The 21,234-nt window shown below is 41.0% G+C and overlaps 1 protein-coding gene across 1 annotated transcript in view; it reads left to right on the top strand.

Annotated features, from left to right (window-relative positions):
- The window catches only part of PDCD1LG2 (programmed cell death 1 ligand 2), a 49,744-nt gene extending 40,304 nt beyond the window's left edge, over window positions 1-9,440 (top strand). Inside the window, exon 6 of the mRNA XM_082404445.1 lies at window positions 4,243-9,440. Within this exon, the coding sequence (XP_082260571.1) occupies window positions 4,243-4,248 (6 nt within the window). The 3' untranslated portion in view covers window positions 4,249-9,440. The remainder of the gene's footprint in view (window positions 1-4,242) is intronic.
- The last annotated feature ends 11,794 nt before the right edge of the window (window positions 9,441-21,234 follow it).

Below are 21,234 nucleotides of genomic sequence, written 5' to 3'. Positions count from 1 at the left end.
ATAACAGGGCCCCCTGCTGACCCTCAGTGGACATGGAGCGTGAGCAAGAATAAATCTTTGTTTATTATATTGAGATTTAAGAGTTGTTTGTTCCTGCAGCATAATTTAGTCTATCCTGACTGATACAACAGGGAAACAATAGACCATATGTTACCATTTAACATCCTATTTCTGAGAAATAATAATACGGAAAAATGCTTTCTATATTAAAAAGTAAGGTATAAAAATATACTCACCGTATAATTAATGCTCTATTTAAAAAATGTTTTAAATATACCCACCACACCCCCTTTCTCCCAAAAAGGTTAAGTAAAAACATTAAAATGTCCATGATCATTGTCTTTATGTTCTGGAAACTTGTATTGTTTTCTTCTTTTATGTTTCCTGAATTTTCTTTGTACTTTAATACATTTTTAAATATCCCAGTATCACTTTTAAGTACCCAGGGGTGCCTGTTAGATAAAGAAAGATGCTTTCTGAAGCCCTTTTAACCATCCGGCACTCACCTCTCTATATCTCAGTAGTCACATGCATTATGTAGGGCTGTTCACTGGGTCCTCATCAACTTGAGGGAGAGAAATGCTATACCCCCCTTTCAGGGACACACACCAATGTCTTTGTTTCCTTTCGGAAATTCTTTCCCCAGCCAAGCTAGAAGGGATGGATACATGCTCCAAGAATGTAAGAGATGAGGTGATTTGCACAAGGTCATCTTATAACTTAGTGATGGAACTGGAGTCAGAGTTCAGGCTTCCTGAGTCCTCGTCTGTAGCACACTGCCCTTTCCATTTGTGGAAGTTCTTCTTGCAGCTAACTTTACTCACTTGTGATGCTGTTCAGGCCCATGGCTTCTTGCCATTATGCAGGCAACCAAACTGTCAAGCAGTATAACTTGAGGAGTGGATTCTGATACCATAGATATGTATCATGCTTCCTTTAAAAAGAAAAAAAAAAAGAGTTATTCTAGTCATCAAACCATGCTTTCTTAGAGCTTCCAGACCATGTAGCCTGACTTCTCCACTTTAGAGATGGTGAGACTGGGGCTAAGGGATGTTAAGTGACTTTCTTGATGAAATAATAACAAAAAATAAATAAATAAAAGATCTTGTGATCCCCAGTATAACACTATTTATTTACTCATTCATTCGTTCACTCTAAAACATGTATTGTGTCTGCTATTTGAAAGACTCTGTGTCAGGTAGGCCATGTGAGAATTATAAGGATGAATTAAGCACATGAGTCATCCAAGAGTCTTACAATGAAGTATTGGAGATGAGGTACTCAAAAAACTGTTCTCATTGCCATAGTTTGGGTTAAAATTAAAATAAAAGAGGCCAGCTTTCTATATACCCCCTAGTAATTGATCCAATCTCTACATTTTGTTTTATTTTGTTTTTTTACTTGAGTCTCTTGTCTTCCCCCTAAGAACTTCCACCTGAGAACTGACCACAACCTTGGCATTCCGTCATGGCACCATGGATGTGTCTCCTTTCCCCCTTCCTACTCCAGTGGTTCCCAATCTTTTTTTATAAGCCTTTAAAAAGGAGATATTAGAAAGAAAACCTATATATACTGAGTAGGAAAAGTTTGAGTCATCTTCCTATGTTCCTCCTTTACTCTCACACTACTATCACACTCAAACACATCTGACACCAGATATGTGGAGGTTTTCCCCACATCAAGCAATTCTCTGCCTCACCAGGTGAGTGTCCTACAATTTAACTTAATTCTGACACTATCTACCTGGCGATAGCTTGAGATCCCACAGGTTAAGGGCTCTGTCCCACAAGACTGCTCCCACCCTACTTCAGATGCCAATCATGAATTCAGGTTGTCACCTGTACTTCTGACCAATCAGCTATAAATCTGAGATTCTCACACCCGTCTCCTTGGGTTCAACTAATGTGCTAGAGCCGTTCACAGAGCTCAGGAAAATAGTTTACTTAGGTTTACCAGTTCATTACAAAAGGATATGATAAAGCATACAGATGAACATCCAGGTGGAAGAAATGTGTAGGGCAAAGTACTTGGGAAGGGGCACACACGGCTTCCATGCTCTCTCCATGTGCCACTCTCCCAGCCCCTCCACATGTTCACCAATCCAGAAACTCTTCAAAACCCTTCCTTTGGGGATTTTTAATGGCATGATGAATCATTAACTCCGTTTTTAGCCCCTCTGCCCTCTCTGCAGAATAGGGGGTGGGGCTGAAAATTCCAAACTTCTAATTATGGCTTAGTCTTTGTGGTGACCAGCACCCATCCAGCAGCCCACCAAGAGTCACCTCACTAGACCAAAAGACACTGCTACCATCCAGGAAAGTCCAAGGGATTTAGGAGCTCTGTATCAGGAACCAGGACCAAATATTAGAAGAAAAGATGCTCTTAGTGCTCTTATCACTTAGGAAATTACAAAGGTTTTAGGAACTCTGTGCCAGGAATCGGGGGCAGAGACCAATATATATATTTTCTATTATCTCACAAAAGTAGATTAAAACAGTGGCAGAATTGGGGTAGAGGATATAAAGACCCTTCCATAGGTCCCTGCAAAGACTTCTAAGGTACCTCGTGCTTCTTGGAACATATTTGGAAAATCATGTAGTAGAAGTGATCTTCTATGATCACTTTATTCTGAAGCCCACCTTATTTATCTAGCCACAGAATCCCCAGAAATGCCCACCCCACATCATGCTTCCTTTCCACACAGGGCACAGCTGTCCCAGGGAGGGAGGAGGGGCTGGAGGCATCAGGAGTAGCCTCACTCACCAGTGCTCATAGATTTTTAATGGTGTGAGAAGTCTCTGTGTTTTTTATGGTTCTCTATGGCTTTCAAGAGGTACACATAATGCACAAAAGTTCAGAGACAGGGGGAAAAATACCACTTTAGGCTGGGGATAATCAGGGAGGAGGAAAGGTTTCATGGAGGAGGTGACATTTGAGCCAGGCAGAAACAGAAATAGCAGACTATTCTAGATAGAGGGGACATGGGAGGGAAGGCAGAGAGACCAGAAGACATGAGGCATCTGAAGGAAAAGGCATGTGATCCTCATTTGGCAAGAGCCAGGTGTAGGAGCTTCCCTGGTGGTGCAGTGGTTGAGAATCTGCCTGCCAACGCAGGGGACACGGGTTCGAGCCCTGGTCTGGGAAGATCCCACGTGCCGCGGAGCAGCTAGGCCCGTGAGCCACAATTACTGAGCCTGCGCGTCTGGAGCCTGTGCTCTGCAACAAGGGAGGCCGCGATAGTGAGAGGCCCGCGCACCGCGATGAAGAGTGGCCCCCACTTGCCGCAACTAGAGAAAGCCCTCGCACAGAAACGAAGACCCAACACAGCCATAAATAAATAAATAAATAAAATAAAAATTAAAAAAAAAAAAAAAAGAGCCAGGTGTGGGATAAGGGGAAAGATTGTTGGGGGCCATATCGTGAGCCATGAATTCTGGGCAAAGGAGATTAGATTTTACTCACCGGGCGTGGGTGCCTTGGTCAGGTCTCAGCAGGAGACAGAGGGCACATACAGGGGGGGTAATTGAGGCAAGTTTACAAGTTTTTACCTTTACAAAGACATGAGCAGGATGAGGGGAAACCAGTGAGGGATACTGGGCATCCTGAGACTAGCACGAGCAGGCACCAGTGACTGAGCCTCAGCCTGAAGGGGAAAGGGGAGGGAGCAGTTACCAGAACACTGGTGAGAACAGCAATGGGAAAGCGCTGCCCACTGGAGCTGTGGGCTTTAACGGAGGAATAAAACTGACCTGCAAACTGTCCAGAAGGTGGCTGAGGAAGAGATACTCCAACCTCACCCTCCTATCCCCGATGCAATCTCCTTTCTCCCCTGAACTGAGGGAATGGAAACCAGAGGGAAGAAAGGCCAGTGATGCAATCCTGGAGTATGAACAGGACAGAGCAGGGTGGAGAGAGCATCTGCAGGAACAAACAGAAATATCTGGCACAATTGGAATTCTAAAAGGTCTGAATAGGGAAGCCCCAAGAACTTTGCTCCAGTATTGCTGAGCTGACTACAGCCCAGAGTACGGAAGAGGGAAGCCTCTTGCCACAGGTCTGGAGAGAAAGGCTGAAGATTTAGACTAGGGCAATGGTCGAGGGGGTGGAAAGAAAGATTTAAGCCATGCTGCCTTTTGAGCGTTTTTTTCTAACTCCAGTTTTCTCACTCCAATCTGATTTTGAGAGGTTATGTATTTTCTGGTCAGAAAAACGATTTTCCTATTTGTGGACTTTTCTCCCCAGATTTGAATCTGTGGCCTGATGAGCTGGAGTGACCTGATGGGACATCCTCAAGAAACTTCTAGACTCTGAACAAGAATCCCTTGGCCTGCAGAGCTTGTTGTGTGCACTTTTCAAATGCCTTTGTGTGAGCCAGCACTTTAATCTGGAGACTGCAGCAAGACTAGGCAGCACCTGCCAAGGTGTACTTACGGAAGTCAGGCAGCCACCTCTCCACTGATCCGGGCTCTCACTCCTGCAGCCCGTGGCTCCAAGCACACACTACTGCAGTTTAGAAAAAGACCACACTGGATGCTGCACCCCAGTGAGTGTCCTCAGGCTCTTTGTTGCTTCTGGACGGGAAACAAAAGGAATTATTTCCCCCTAAGTTTCCAAAGTGATTTCGAGAAGCAGAGACCAGTGGAAATTTCCAGTTACAGAAGTGGACAGATTGCCAGTAGAGTTACTTTTATCTGTAGTTTCCTCTGGATAGTGGACAAGCCTATTGAGCTGGCGAGCTCACAGACAGGGCTTTATACAAAGTCAAGCCATAATTGACATGTTTTATGGCTTACAGGAATCTTGAAAGCATCTGAGTTGTTCTAATGAAGTATTTAAGCATTTAAGTACACAGAGTGGTCAACTACAAATTGTGGAAAAAAGCCATTGAGTATTATTTGTGAGGTCTGAATCACAAAGCATTGGTTTTAACCTGTAATGGCACCATATTGAATGGTGCTTTTTTTTTTTTTAACTACATCCGTCCTTCAAAAAATTCTGTCTCCTTAACCTCAGAAGCCAATGATACACATTTTAAATTTTGGCATGCTAATATGCTATTTCTGCAAAGATTTCAGATGAGTAGCCATGATGGTCAAAGCCCCAGACTAAGTCTCCTTTCCTAGCCCTCTATATGACTTTAAACTTAACCTTTCAGTGGCTCAGGTTCTAGGTCTGTGATACGGTGATACTCACTAGCTGAGGCCTTTGATGGTCAGCACTAGAAATCCTGTGAGATCCCATTATGGGTGTGTCAAGGAGGAGGGTAACTGGACATGGTGACATCAAGCTAATCATGTTAAATTTGGTCTTTGTGCTGGGACCACAAAGCTCAGGACATTAGTTGACCCCTAAACTATCCAAATGTAAACATTATCAAGCATAACAGATGGATGAGTGGTCCTGAAGCAAACTCTTTAACTGGTGCACAGACTAAGAATAATTTTAGGTTTATGGGAATGAAGGGGTGTGAAAGTGAGTAACACACAAATAATATAACATCTCAGTTTCTTCTATACACATCAAAGAATGCCGCTGAAGAATAAAACTCAATTGTTTATTCTTCAGCGTGTTCTGATGTTCTACTTTTGGCTAAGTGGTTTCCTCAGGGCCCATCCAGGTCAGTAGGTTTAATGTTCCATCAGGCCAGTTGGCTCCCATAGGTTTAAAAGCCTTTGAGGCACACTCAGATGCCCTCTTCAGAAGGCAGGGTCCCATGTTTTGGTCTGGGGTCCCTGCTGGAGAAGCAGCACCTCCTAAGGCTGCAGATATCAGAGCAGGCAGACAAGGCCTTCTCCCTGAAGAAGCAAGTCTCTCCATGCTGGGCCCCGCCTCCCCACAGGTATGTGGTTGGCATGCTGCATCCTTGGGTGGTAATATTTAACTCTATTAGGAACCCGGTGGCATAATGGTTTCTGTCAAAATACCACCATCTTTAGTCCTATATTGGGGCTATTTTCTAAAATACCAAATAGGGACAGGGCTCCCTACCTCCAATATCCCGAAATTCAGGGTTCTTTGGGGAGGAAGACCATTAGGCATTGTGTCCAAGTGGGAGGAACGTTCTACACTACAGCCTACAGTCATAATTTACCAAGTACTTACTATATGCCCGATATTGTTTAGCGTTTTATACATATAATTGGAATGTGTTCTCTCAAAACCCTCTGAAAAAGGCTCCATTTTAAAGATAAGGAAACTGAGGCACAGAGAGTTTAAGAAATTTGGTTAAGGCTGCCTGTTTCGTTTGGAAGGGATAGAGCTAGGGCAATGAAACCATATTCATTATACCCCACCATGTGTCCTGATTTCCTACCCGATGGGACTTTAAGGTGGGATTTTACTGGTTACATACACCCTGTGGTCTTTTTTTGCTGGTCTAGGATTAATTTCACTCTTACTTTTTCCAAAGAGGCACTACAGGAGGGTGGGTGGAGGAGAGGCTCTGACATCAGAGATTCCAACCCCAACTCAACTATATGTGAATTATACAACTTTGCATGTATCATTTGATCTCTCTAACCATCAGTTTCCTTATCTAAAAGATGAATACAGTCGTCCCTTGGTATCTGCAGGGGATTGGCTCCAGGACCCCCTCAGATACCAAGTCTGTGGATGTTCAAGTCCCTTATATAAAATAGTGCCGTATTTTTGTATAACCTATACACATCCTCCCATATATTTTAAATCATCTCCAGATTACTTATAATACCCAGCGAATGTAAATGCTTAAGTGAATAGCTGTAAATACAAAGTAAATGCTATGTAATAGTTGCTGGTACACAGCAAATTCAAGTTCTGCTTTTTGGAACTTCCTTCAATTTTTTTTTCTAATATTTTCAGTCCTCAGTTGGTTGACTTCCTAGATGTGGAACCTGTGGATATGAGGGGCCAGCTGTAATATAAGAAATGTAGTTAACATCTTCCTTTATCAGGCACTTAGCTTATACAGCATGGTAAATACCTGTTAAATAACAAGTATCATCGGTAATCCCTGATATACCAGCCACTATTTCTTGCCAAACGGGCAGTGTCCTGACACTATTAAGCTAATCTGTCTGCAGGATATTTCTCCTGAATCCTAGCCCTAGGGGAGAAGTGAGTTATGCTCCAAGGATTTCCAGCCAAGGGGTTTCGTGTCCCCAGGCTCTTCTGTACATGCCGAATTCTCCAGCTAAGTCAAAGGGCTCACCAGTCCTCCAGTATGCCTTGTGCTGTCCCCTTCACCTAGAACATCTCCTTTCTGGGACCTCAATTCTCCCTTGCAAAACCCTATCCATCCGTCAGATGCCAGCTCTGCCAGTGAATATTTTCTGTTTTTCTCCAGTTGAATATGAGCTCTCTTTACTTTGGGCAGAGCAGTGTTTTCTTTGTCCCTCTCTAAAGCAGTTACCTTTTTCAGTTTTGAATCATGTGGACTTAAGCACATTTTATATCTTCCCCTTAGACTATAAGCTCCTGGCGGGCAAGGAGAGAGTGAGATTTTGTCATTCCTGCAGCATCTTGTATGTGATAGATGCCTCATGCATGATTGGCTCTGAGACTCATTATAATATTAGAGAAAATGGCTACACTTAACATTCTTACTTATTATGACCTTACTATGATTGGCTGAAAAGTATATGATGGCAATCCTCAAAAGAGCTAAATGAGTTCTAAGTCTTTTTTGAAAAAGTACCTTTTACAAAGAAAGCAAAAATAGCATTTGGGAGAGTTTGAGGAATTGAGAAAGATCAAACAAACAAAAATCACCTATGATCTCATCATCCAAGCACAAGTATTTTCATTTTTGTTGTTAGCATTTGCTCTTCGTCCAGACACGTACATAATCTTGGCTATCGTTGTTAGCATGTCATTTTCTGTCCTTTTTTTCAAATTTGTCACTGTGTATAAGTTCGCAGCTATGTTGCTGACTAGTCTTCCTAATTGTCATTTTTAATGGCTGCATGGGTTACAGATCTATGATGAACTGGAACTGGGCCCAAACTCCACTTATCACCTGATCACTCTAAACCCCTATTTTGACCCCTGGATCACAGTGGTATTTGGGGTTCCTAAGAATTAGTGCCATTTCAGAGCAGTGTTTTGGAATTCCTGAGAAGCTTGGGTATTTCCATTTCCCCCAATGCACAGACACCTTAGTAAATGACTTTACATTCCTTTGGGATGGCTTGGAGGAAGATCTATGGCAATTATTTGCGGCATTGTTGCACGGTCCTTTCTTAAGGGGTCCAATTCTCCTCTTCATCCAGGAGCTTCAGATCTGTGAACTGGTAGGGTCTGGGAATTGGGGAAGAAGCTATGATTCTCAGTTGTAATAATTCAAGTCAGATTTCTACCATATAGATCAAGTAGTGCTTTGGTAGTTCAGCCACCTATGTCTTAGCCACCCCCCACCAAAGATTCCTGTGAGTAAAAAACTCTGATTGCCACTCTGGGATCCCATCATCTCCACTGAAATCAGGAAGCCCATCTCAAGGGCAGCATTACCCAGCATTAACCTCAGCCTACAGAAAACAGCTACCTGCTGGGGCTCCCTCACTAATGCATTTCTCAATGCTTTAGTGAAGGAAACATTCCTTGGACCCTCTCAAGATGAGGAAAGACACTCAGGTTACACATGATAAATTACTCCATTATTCCTATCTCCCTAAGCCTTTAGAATCCTTCCTGAACATTAGTCCAGAGAAATTCTATCAAGTCAACATCATTGAATATATTGCTGATCACAGGTTTCAGCCAGCCAACCAAGCAAACACAGCCACTCCCATCTTCTCAAATTCATACATTTGTGTCACCTAGCTTTTGCTGTATAACAAAACTTAGTGGCTTATTTTTATCACTTATGCTTTTATGATTTTGTAGGTTAGCAATTTGGGCTGGGCTCAGCTGGGGCACTTCTTCTTTACATGTTGTCAGCTGGGCTCACTCATGCGTTTGCAGTCAGTCTGGCAGTTTGACATATTGGCTGGAGGATGCTTGTCTGAGCTGGCCTTACATGTCTTGGAGTTGGTGCTGGTTAATTGGGCCATGCGTCTCCAGCAGGTTAGTCGAGGTTTCTTCAACATGGAAGCTGGTTCAAAACAGGAAAAAAGAGGCAAGCCCCAACATGCAAGGGCTTTTCAAGTTTCTGTTTGCATCACATTTGCTAATGTCTCAAAACAAGTCAAAACAAGTCAAACAGCCATGCCAAAAAATCAGTGTGGAAGGAGTTACATGAGGGCATGATATACAGAGTGGCATGATTCTCTGGGGGCTATTGTTGTAACGATTTACCATAGCATTAAGTCCAAAAATCTATAGAAAGTGTATTATATCAGGGCTACATAAATTTGGCCCCAACCCAATGTTATATTCTGTTCTCCTTGGTCTGATACCTTAGAATCCATCCTCTGTTATATTAGATAGGTTTCTTCTGATATAAATTTAACCAAATCATGTTATTCTTTTGGAGTATAAGCTTTTTCCTCCTGAACAAGACTCTGCCCTTCTCCCCCTGAATATGCTGGTATCTGACTCTAGATAAAAGACTGAAGGCCATGAGAGTTGGGAGCAAAAGAGTTTAAAATGAATAGGGATCTCCATGCAAGACAACTGCCTCATATATGGTCATTACAGGTTTTCAAGCAAAGGAAGTCTAGTATCATCAAATAGGAAATGAGAGGCTTATTCCACTATCAAGGGAAGCTCAGGGATATACGGGTGATTCAAGATTCTCAGCTTCATCCAAGTCCACTCAAATGTTTCCATTCCTACTCTCACAGTCCTATCCCTTCCAAATTACTGCCTAAACTTTGACATGTGAGATTTGGCCAGTCTGTGGATGCTTAGTTTGGGTCTGATTTTTTTAGACATGTCTGTCCTTTATGTAGAGGGAATAAGAGATACTCTTAGGGGCAAGCTTAGGAGCCCTCTGATGCTCTGAAGATGATTTGAGCTGAAAGATCTGCACTTGTTATTTTCTTCCTGCAAGCACCATAGCACAGTCAGAAGTAGCCGTCTCACCTTACATTCCTTACAGTCATCTTCACAGCCATAATGATCACACACAGCAGTTATTGATCTCCAAAAGCCAGCCTCCCAGTGGCACTCAAACCTGGGAAGAATAGAAGATAATTTAATAAATCATGATGCCATTACATGCCATAAATTACCACTTCCCATTTTCCATTGGTGAAGAGCTCAGCTCTGAGTTCAAAGTGAATCAATCCAGAATCCTGGTTTGAAAGTCTGTTTCCTAGGACCACTCCTAGTATCAAATACTGTATCAGCCAGGGCTCAATAAGGAAAATAGGGTGTACTTAATATAAGGAATTGGTTATAAAAATATTAGAAGGCAGAAAGAATAAAAAGTGATACCAAAGAAACCCAAATGTTAGAACTGCAGAGAACAGCTACCTTTCTGCTGTCTGCTGCTACAGACACATTCAGGAACTGGAAATAAGAGGGAATTCTCCCCCTCCCACATTCCAGTCCCCTAGGATTTCCCATTTATTGAACAGGAAGCCAGCTGGCAATGAAGGCTGATAAATGAGGTTTACTGAATCAAGGCCCTAGCACCGACAGAGCAGAGTAGAGGAAGGTAGGCTTGGAACTAAGAACAGGAGGTAAATAAACAACCTGTTCCTGAATCAGAACTTATCTGGGTAATGGAGATGTATTCCTTGAGAGAGGAAAATACAGAGATGATGAATTCCAATTAGACTGTAGCACAAGGAACTTTCTTAAACTTTGTGGCATCTCACCATGTAACAAGGGCCTATTACGTATTTCTTGATTAATTGAAAAGAAAATAGCAACTGGGAACTGCTTTGGCCATGAGTTTTGGACAAAATTATTTTTAAATGCACTTTGTAGAAGAATTTATATCAGTTGTACCATTTGGTTACAAGTGAAAGAAAACCTGATGCAAACTGGCTTAAATTAAAAAACAGAATGTGTCAGCTTATGTTAACTGAAGAGCCAAAGGTGCACCTGGGCACAGGGGTCTAACAATGTCTTCAGGATCCAGGTTCTTTTCACAATCTCTTCACACTGTTTCCTTTTTTGTTGACTCTACTTTCAAAAAACGTCTCCCCCCATGATCGCAAGTTGGTTGCAGTAGTTACTAAACCTTCCATGTTCAAATCCACAAGAAAAAAAAAGCCATTTTTTCCAGCATTCACAGCAAATTCAAATATTAACTCTGGATAAGTTTATGTCATATGCCCTCTCCTAAACCAGTCACTGGAAGGACAAAAAAGAATATGTGAGTGATGTCTTAAGTCTGGAGCTCCACTCAGTACATATGAACTGAAAGTGGGGAATGCAATAGGTCCCCAAATTAGGAATGGCTGCTGGAGAGGAAACATCAATGTCCACTATCAAAGCCATTTATTTAATCAGTCAACAATTGATGAGCTCTTACTATCCACAAGGCTCTGGGGATTTAAGATGGCTAAATCATGGTCTTTATCTTCAAGGAGTTCACCACTATGCTGGGAAGACAAAGATGAATGTAACCCTGGTGTCTGCTAGATGTTGGGACAGATGCATAAGAATCCTAGTGATGTCCTTTGTGCTGAGATGTTGGAAGTGCCCAAATGTATCTGTGGGCTTTTTCTAGAATGTATAGCATAAGACATCAGAAGCCTATTCTAAGAAAAGTATTACTATCATATAAGACCTTTGAGGAAAAATACTTCCAAAACATCACATTTTCAAAACTTGATCATCCTGCCTTTCCTGATGATATACTTCCTACCTATATGGGATTTAGATGTGTTAAAATGCTGGGAAGGGTTTGGACTGTATGTTCCTCCTTGTGTTGAGCTTGAAACATTAGATTAACCGTGTCATAGTGCCAGTGGCCATCATGAGGTTAATTGTTTATCATTATAGATAACTTTCAAACCATGTGTCAGACATTGTTCTATTTGCTTTACACGTATCACCTCATTTAAAATTCACAATTCAATGAAATAGAGACAATGTCTCTATTTTACCCGCAAGCAAACTAAAGCCCAGTGAAATTAAACAAACTGCTCATGTCACATAGCAGAGCAAGATCTTAAGATTCTGCAAGCCAGCCATGATCCTAGACCTGTAACACAGTCAAGCTCTCATCATATGGTATTTTGTAATTACATATGTGTTTGGTTTTCTTCAAAAGCCTGCATCGTACTTAGGAACAGGAACTGGATTTTTATTCATTTATGTAGTCCCAGAATCCAATACAATATTGGCACATAGAAGATACTTAACAAATACTGTGGAATTGAATTGAAGGCAAATGCATGGAGTCTAGGAAAGAGAGGCCAGTGTGGAAAAGTGTGATGGTGAATCCCAAGCACATCCAGCGGAAAGGGGTCCCTGTCCCTCCAGCACATGCATTGCTACCACCTGTCTGGTCTATCCCTCCAGTGGTGATGGATGCATCCAATTCACATAGCTTGATGACATCAGCCATTAAAATCATCCCAGCCACCGTCCCCCCTTCCTACCCCATCCTGATTCTCTGGTTACTGAGCAAACTGATTATAATTTGACTTTTCATATAGATTCTCTATGGGAATAGAATGTTCTGAAGCAATTTCTGATCTGCACGTTAATTGTATTTCTTATTATAGAAAAGTCCTAGGAATTTGGTTAGCATGATCCAGTTTTTTAGTCTGATTCTGAGTGTACTGACATAATCAGTTTTCTGGACCTTTAAGGTAAGACCTTGGTGATGCCAATAAGAAATTTTTTCTGTAAGGATGCTTATGGTGGTCATCAGCTGCATCTTGTCTATAACTGTGTATTCTCAAAAGCAGGCTCCACTTAGGAGAAGCAAACTCAAAGACAGCAGCATGTTTTCTGCTCATTTCTGTTTGTTCTATAAAAATAGAATTCCATTTTAAAGCAGAACAGCTGCAAGAAGTACAGAGGAAGCAACTGATGCCTGAAATTTTGTGTTGTGCAGATTGAAGTGGAATATAGTCAGGCTGCTGGTCAAATCAGGCAACATGCCAGTGTCTCAGTTCTCCTTGCTTTAAAATTCAAAAAATGAAAGGCTCAACTTACAGGTCATTTAAAATTTAAATTAAAACAAAACTTAAGTGGGCCTTTTAAATCATTACATTGGCAAAAGGTTTTTAAAATTATAATGCATAATGCTCCAGAACACGTTAAATTGATAGTCTCATAAGTTGTTAGTGGTCATATAAATCAGTACAATTTTTTTTGGAAGGTGATTTGTCTACAGAACAGAGGTCTTACAGTTTGTCATACCATTTGTTCGAGGAATTCTGCAGTATGTAAATCTACTCTAATCTGAGAAAATAGTCAAAAAATATAGAAAAAGTTATAGACGTGGAGAGGTTCATTGTAAATATAAATATATAATTTTTAAAAAAGCTTTGCCATAACACTGAGAAAAAAAGAAACGTACAAAACTCTATACTTGCTTAGATTACTCTTAAGTTTTAAAAAAATGAACTCAAAAAAAAAAAAAATAGTGCTTGGATATATAGCAAGATTCATGTCAAGATTCATACTTTTACCCAAAAATACCATTCCAAGGATTTTCTTAAAGGAAATCCATAGACTAAAATGAAATAGGTATTATATGAAAAAGTACATTACAGTGTTATCTATGGCCCCAAACTGGAACTAATCTGTCAAACAAAACAGAAGTGAATTAGTCATAGTGATTGGTATTTGCATTACAGACTAGATAGTAATCTAGTCATAAAGATGACAGTTATAAAGATTATATAGAAATATGAAATAATTATGATATAATTTTAAGTAGAAAAATAGTTTCTATATATTGAGCACTTACCATGAGCCTGTCACTATGTTGCTCATTTTATACACATTCTCTTTTCGTGCTCACAGAACCTGAGGAGTAGGTAGAGTGCTATCCTCAGAGACAGAGAAGAAAATTGAGACAAAGTTGCTTAGTAATTTTCCCTAGTTCACAGAGTTCATACAGCTGGTATTCAAACCTAAGCTAACTGATATCAAAGCCATTTCTCCTTATCCAACATGCTGTAAAAGCCCTAGATACCTGAAGATAATAAGCAAAGGTTAATACAATATATATATGGAGAGAGACAGAAAAAAATCAGAGTGGAGCAATGGTGTGGGTGGTCTTATAATAATTGTTTCCTTTCTATTACAATGTTAAGTCCAAACAAACAAAAAAGTAAATAAATAAAATTTTAAAAGTGAGAATGGGACAAAAGGCTGGAAAGAAGTATACTAAAGTATTGATAGGGTTTCGTTAAAGAGGTAGAGTTTGGTGTAATTTCCCCCTTTTCTCTATTTTGCAAGAGTTTTTGGTAATGTATAGTACTTTTGTAAAATATTTTAAGTGCTCACTTCAGCAGCACATATGCTAAAATTGGAAAGATTCAGAGAAGGTTAGCATGGCCCCTGCACAAGGATGACACACAATTTCATGAAGCATTTCATATATAGATCGATATTGATATATATCGATATATATCTATATGTCCTCTGTGATATGGAATCCAGAGCTCTGTAAAGCTTATTGATCATTGAAACACTGTGATGTTCAGAAACAGCAGTGGTATTCCTGGCAGTATAAGTGTTATTAGGAATACAGTATATCTGTCATTCCTTTCAAAAATTCTGTGGGTTAATTTCCATAGAATCCTTTTTTTTTTAAAGGTTTGAGAAGAAAATCTAAAAGCTCATGTTCCTTCCTTCTTTTTATTCCTTCCTCACCTTTGCTTTCTTAACTTTAAAATTAGTATGGTGATAACAGTAACCCTCTCTATTGATGTGATGAGTATATGGGCAATTTTTATTTTCATTATATTCTTCCTGTGTTAGAAAGGTTTTGAAAGACATATTTAACAATTTTAACCTGAAAAATAATCTTTAAACTTAATGTTTTAAATTATTAAATTAAAATTAAATTCAAAAGATTTTTAAAATATTTTGAAATTTTAGAAATTCAGTGTTTATTGAAAATCAAAATGTGGCACAAATACCAAGTATAATGGTATTTTTGGCAAAATTCTTATATGTGCGACTCGTGTTTTTCTTCTTTCTGGTACAAGCTTTCACCTGTGTTTTAAAGAGACTCTAAAGAGAAACTAAAAGGAAAGTTTACTAAGTGAAAGTTTGAGCAGGTTCTGGGGTTGCCAGCATACTGCCTGCTTCATTGAATGTCACATTGGCCTCTGCACACAACGCATGACTGGGCTGTGACAGAGCACATGACACACATGTGACAGGACGGGCTGCTCACATCCTTTCCAAGTAATGCTCTGGGGAGTAGTCCTCAAGAACCACTCTCCTAAAGGCAGAAAATTCAGGGGTGGGGAGCAAGAGGGGTCTTTCCAAAAACACAAAAACTTTTCTGAGTGTTCTAAAAATGAAGAGAAGGAAAGAACAGTGAGTACTAGATGTTAAAATGTGACATTTGAAAGCTGTTAGGAAAAATGCCAGGCTGACAGGCTCCAGCTATATCCCCCAGAGTCAAAATGAAAAGTTCAAGCCCAGGCTGACAGAGGCCCTACTTTTCTGAGTGTTCACCAGTGAGATGGGGAATTCATCGGACTACCCGGAAAGCATCTCCTCCCTTTCTGAGCTGCTGGGAGTTAAGGTTTAATCCCCAGTATCTATCAGATTCTGTCTTGGAAGCTGGAACTCCAGTCAGCATTGTATGAGATGTTGTGAGGGATACAAAGTCTATATTAGATATGCTTCACCCTGGGGAATTTATAGGAAGTGGGAGGAATACATCACACACAGGAAAAGTTATGTAAAAAACAAGGCCACGTAAAATTAAGTGTCTTTTTAATTTTAAAAAAATTCTTATTGGAGTGTAGTTGCTTTACAATGTTGTATTAGTTTCTGCTGTACAGCAAAGTGAATCAGTTCTATGTATACATATATCCCCTCTTTTTTAGATTTCCATCCCATTTAGGTCACCACAGAGCACTGAGTAGAGTTCCCTGTGCTATACAGTGGGTTCTCCTTAGTTATATATTTTATACATAGTAGTGTATATATGTCAATTCCAGTCTCCCAATTCATCCCACCCCCACTCCCCCCCTTGATATCCATAAGTTTGTTCTCTACAGCTGTGTCTCTATTTCTGCTTTGCAGATAAGTTCACCTATACCATTTTTCTAGATTCCACATATAAGCGATAGTATATGATATTTGTTTTTCTCTTTCTGACATACTTCACTCTGTAATGAGTGGAACAGATCATAAGACAAAGGAATTCAGAGTGGGTGAAGGAATTCAGAGCTCCCATGGGAGGGAGAAGGACAAGAGACCAGAGTGGGGGGCGGTGATGAGAAATGCACAAGGCCTGGAGGATTTTCCCTGATGGGTAGGGAGTAGCTAAGTCATGGGAGCAGGGATGATATTAAAAAACCACCAACTTGCTCAGCATTGGCCCTGGTTGATCAGAATGGATACTGGTCCAAATGCTGGAAAAGCATCCTGGAAGCTCCTTGCTGAGCCAGGAGTTACTTCTGTAGTTGTTAGATTGTGGGAATATCAGGGGGGTCCTGGAGGAGCAGGGAGTCCTGGGACATGGCCAGGGTGGTGCGGGGGCACTCAGGGTGCTTGAGGCAGTGGCTATTTTCTATTCAGTTCTATCCGCTACAATGATGCAACCATACCTGTGAGTATCTGCTGAAAATCAGCCTTGAATGAGGGCAAATGGTATAACAAGAACATTTACAACTTGCTTTTGCATATGGTATTTCATTGGATCTACCTGTCTCTCAGCCTATCTATCTATCTACCCATCTGTCTAACTAGCCATCTATCCGTGTCTCTCTGTCTGTGTATTTGTTAATCTGTCTTTCTGTCTGTCCATGAAAGAATGAAAACAAGCTCAGTGTCCCTGGGTGCTGGACCCTCAGCTGGGTACCAAGTTGAGGAGCCTGTCCGGAGTTGCAGTTGTCACATGGGCCTTTCATTTATTTTACCACTGATTTAGTGTAAGCACTATACTAGGCACTAGGGATACAGAGATAGTAAAACATCATCCCTGTCCTCAAGGGGCTTGCAGGTCACAGAAACCCTCTTTCTAACCTTTTACACAGGTGATATCGTATGCAAAAAGAAGAGATGTCACAAGATGATTAAAATGGGGAAAGCAGCTTGGGTATGTGTGGGTGGAGCAGCCCATGGAAGGGCCTTTACCCTGGTGATGATGTCAACCCCTTTAGTCACTAAGAGGAGTGGCCAGAACCTGCTGGTTTGGCCAATGGGGGGCACCAAACCAAGGGAGGGAAAAGTAATTCTGTAAGGACTAGAAGGAAGTCAAACACAACCTCTCAGCCAAGTGTTGGGGCCATGAATTTTTGCTGCAAGGTTTTATGTTTTCTGGAGGTCATTTACAGAATTAAGTAGGAGTCACCCTGGGCAATACTGGTAAGGGCGAAGAACTAGAATTCTCAGAGACTTTCTTTTGGAGCCTGAGACAGAAGAAGGCAGATGAGAGAAATAGCGTGCTGTGGTGGTTCTCAGACTTTTAACCTCAAAACCCTGAAGGATAATTCAAACCTCTCCATTAGTAACAGCAGCTGACTTGTGCAGATATTCACAACCATTAGGGGTACATGGCAGAATACTGTGGAGAAGTGGGAAATGGGATGTAATTTCATAAAGTTGCCTAGTTGAGCCTATATGTCTATATTTACAACCAGCCTTGAGGCTCAGAAGTATAGGCCTGAGTTGAAGACAGCTCTGCCACTAACCAGCTACATCATCAGAGGCAGTTCATGCTCTCTCAGCCTTAGTTTCTTCATATATAAAATAATGAATCTTAACTGGCAGCATTATTGAAGGGATTCAAGATAATAAACTAGGGACTTCCCTGGTGGTCCAGTGGCTAAGACTCTGCGCTCCCAATGCAGGGGGCCCAGGTTCGATCCCTGATCAGGGAACTAGATCCCACATGCTGCAACTAAGAGTTCTCATGCTGCAACTAAAGACCCCGCATGCCACAACGAAGATCCAGCATGCCACAACTAAGACCCGATGCAGCCAAATAAATAAATAAATAAACATTAAAAAAAAAAGATAATACACTAAAGTTCCTTTCACAGTTAGTATATAGCCATAGAGCCAGAGCTTAATGAATGATTAGCTACTAGTATAAGTAATTTGTCTTAAAAGCTGTATTGGGGGATAACAGAGTCTGCTCAGCCAGCCATCATGCAGAAGTGAAAATCCTGGGATTTGCAGGAAATACGCTCTTAACAGTAAATGCCCTCTGTAATAAGGTATACCAGCTTAAAATTTGGGGTAAATATTTCATGAAATGTTAATTGCTAGAAAAAGAAAGATGGGTGCGGAAATGGGGAGAAGATGCTATTTCAAAGCTAGCAGATTTTTTTTAGTTGTTCTAGAAGGAAGATTTTAAATTTGCATTTGAGATTGATTATTTCAGGGTAAAAAGATGAATAATTTTTTTAATCACATAAATGTAAAACCAGTTCCTGATCTGGAACAGGAAGGTTGAGACCATTCATTCCTTTATTCACTCAACAAATATTTATTCAGCACTTGCTACATATATTACACAAGGTACTGTACATAAAAGGCACTGATTATGCAAAAAGGTTGTCTTTACTGTGAGTAGAATTGCAGCCCTGAACCTGCGTTTCCTTGGGGTCTGGGAAGAGGAGGCATGGTTAATGGACTCTTGTCTGTAGGAAACTTGATCCCTCCCACATGGCAGCAGGAAAGGGACTGAAGGAGAGATACCCTTCCTTTGAGATGAGGGTAGGAGATGTTGTGGAGAGCCCAGTCTGATATTTTTTTTTTATGCATTGTCTTTTTCTTTCTCCTTCAGTAAAGTTATATTAAATGTTGCAGTCTGTTCTCTGTTGTGGGGGATTATGAGATGGGCTATGCTTGGGGCTCCAGGTGGTTGACTGAAATAAGTATTCTTTGGGAATTCCCAGAAATTTTGGGGGAAGAGAAGTCAGGGACTGGCTTCCTTGCAGTCACGTGAGAGGTGAAGCTCAGTTATTTGGGCATTAATTAGAGGTGTGATTCTTTGAAGGCAGGACACCACTGTTACACATCTGTCCTTGTGGGCAACTTGAATGATCCTCACAAAGCGACTGGACACACTCCCATGACAGCAAGCCACTGGGCACAGTTTCCAAGAACATCAAGCCAGAGCAGCTCACTCTCCACTAACTCAAATAACATGAAACATGCAAGTTACTTCACATGCTGGGGTACAAATGTCCTGAGCATGTGGACTAGAGATTGCTAATCCAAGACTATTTCCTTTTATTCCTCTCTTATTCTTTCTTACCTACCATCCATGCTTCTCCCAAGCTCCCTCTTGGGCCCTGTTGCCCAAGTGAAAGCAAAGAAGCAATTAACACTTATGGAAATCTGCTATGCTAAACACTGCATGTGCTGTTCTGCATAAACTGTGTCATTTAGCCCCTTACAACAATTTGGCAAGATAGGTAAGATTATCCCCTTTCTCTGATGAGAAATGGAAGCTGAGAGTCCTATGTCCAAAGTAACACAACCAACAAGTAGGTAACAGTTCTGGGGTCCAAGTACAGGTTTATGTAACTACAAAGTTCTCTACACCAACCACAAAGGAAAATGTATTTTGGGGGCGAAACAATTAAAAAGAAAAACGTGTTGGGAGAAATGCTTTCTGCTTCCAAGCAAACGTAAGTAATTGCCCATCAGTGGACACTGACCTCCGGTTGTAACTGAAACCCGAGATGCAGAGGGCCCAGGTTCAGACACTTCCTCTCCACTTAGAAAACTGTCACAGAGGAAAAAGAAGTGGTGAAAGGCAGTTTCAGACAGATCATGATAAAGTCGACTAAGTTTTCTTGGGTGATAGGAGTAAAGAGGCCATATCTATCTGTCCTGGGGAATCAAACAGTTGCCTAGAACGTTAATATAAATCTGTTGTTTAAAACACAAGTTGTTTTATACATCTGGCCCCAAAATTTAAGCTTAAAAAAATATCCCTCATTCATGCAAAATCATGTTGACATATAAAGGCACATCTGTGGTCTACAGTTTGATCATCCATAGCCCTCTTATAAAGCACTGACCACACAAGCCTTCGCAGACCAGTAACAGTTGGTGGGTGGGCACAGATGCACGGATCACACTTTGACAGCACGGACACGTTCACTTTCAGTTACAACAGCCTTACCAAGGTTTACTTCTAAGAAAAATCTAACCATTTGAACCTCAACACGGTCTCCACGTATCAAATAATTGCAAATTATTTCTTTCTTCTTTCTATTTTTGCCTTTTTTTTAACTCAAGCAACCCATGGGGCTGCTTAAAGCAGTCTTAAGTTCCTGTAGACTTTCTGAAGGAAATGAGAGTCATTAGGAGGTCTAGATTATATTTTCTTGCCGGTGATTGCTGTATAAATCTGAGTAAGACTGTTATTTTTATCATCTCAGAGATTAAAGTTGTCTCTGGCAGCACAAGGGTGGAATCTCGATGTTTGCATGTTTTTTCCCCTGTTTTTCTCCTCTCCTGATCCTGCACCCACACATAGAGAAAACACATAAGCAGAGCCACTTACTCATGGAAAGCATCTAAACTGGTCTTCTTACACTCTTATTGTGGAATCTGTTTTAAAAACCAAACCACACACCACCATACCACCCCCTTTACCTTTCCTTTGTCATCCCTGTTTTGTGGGAACATGGTTTTCTATCACAGAATGATGACACTATTACCTTATGGGGTTTCTATGATGAATTCCCAGAAGGAGTTTGGGGAAAAAGTCTTATTTCTCTTTTGCTTCCTCTACCCCAAAGATCCCTTCTGTGCACCTCAAACTCTTCAACCTACTCTTCTTTTGAGGGGAAATCAGTCAGTGGCTCATAGGAATATACCCCAGCTCTGACCTCAGTGGCTTACCAAAACCAGAGCCAGTCCCTCACTCAGTCAAGTCCAATAATGATCTTCCACAGATGCTGAAACCCCACTTGAACCTGGATTTTTTCCGCCTTAGGATTCCTCTTGGAGAAAAAGAGTCAGGAAAGCCACAGGCAGAGGGTTGAGCAGAGAACAGAAACCCCAGAGCCTTCCAGCTTCAACTGTTCCTACTGTCCTGATGAACCACCTGGGGCTGGAGAGGAAGAAGATCTAGCACAGGGAAGAGAGTGGCTTTTAGAGGATTGGGGAAGGGGTCTCTTGGGATCTTTAAAGATATCTGAAAGTGTGTAGAAAGTCCTGCAGTTACCAGGAAAATGCAGATAT

The sequence above is a fragment of the Balaenoptera borealis genome (genome assembly GCF_965194805.1).
Source record: "Balaenoptera borealis genome assembly, chromosome: 8".
Taxonomy (NCBI): domain Eukaryota; kingdom Metazoa; phylum Chordata; class Mammalia; order Artiodactyla; family Balaenopteridae; genus Balaenoptera; species Balaenoptera borealis.
Note: the sequence above shows the minus strand (reverse complement) of the source record. Positions and strands in the feature narration are given on the sequence as shown.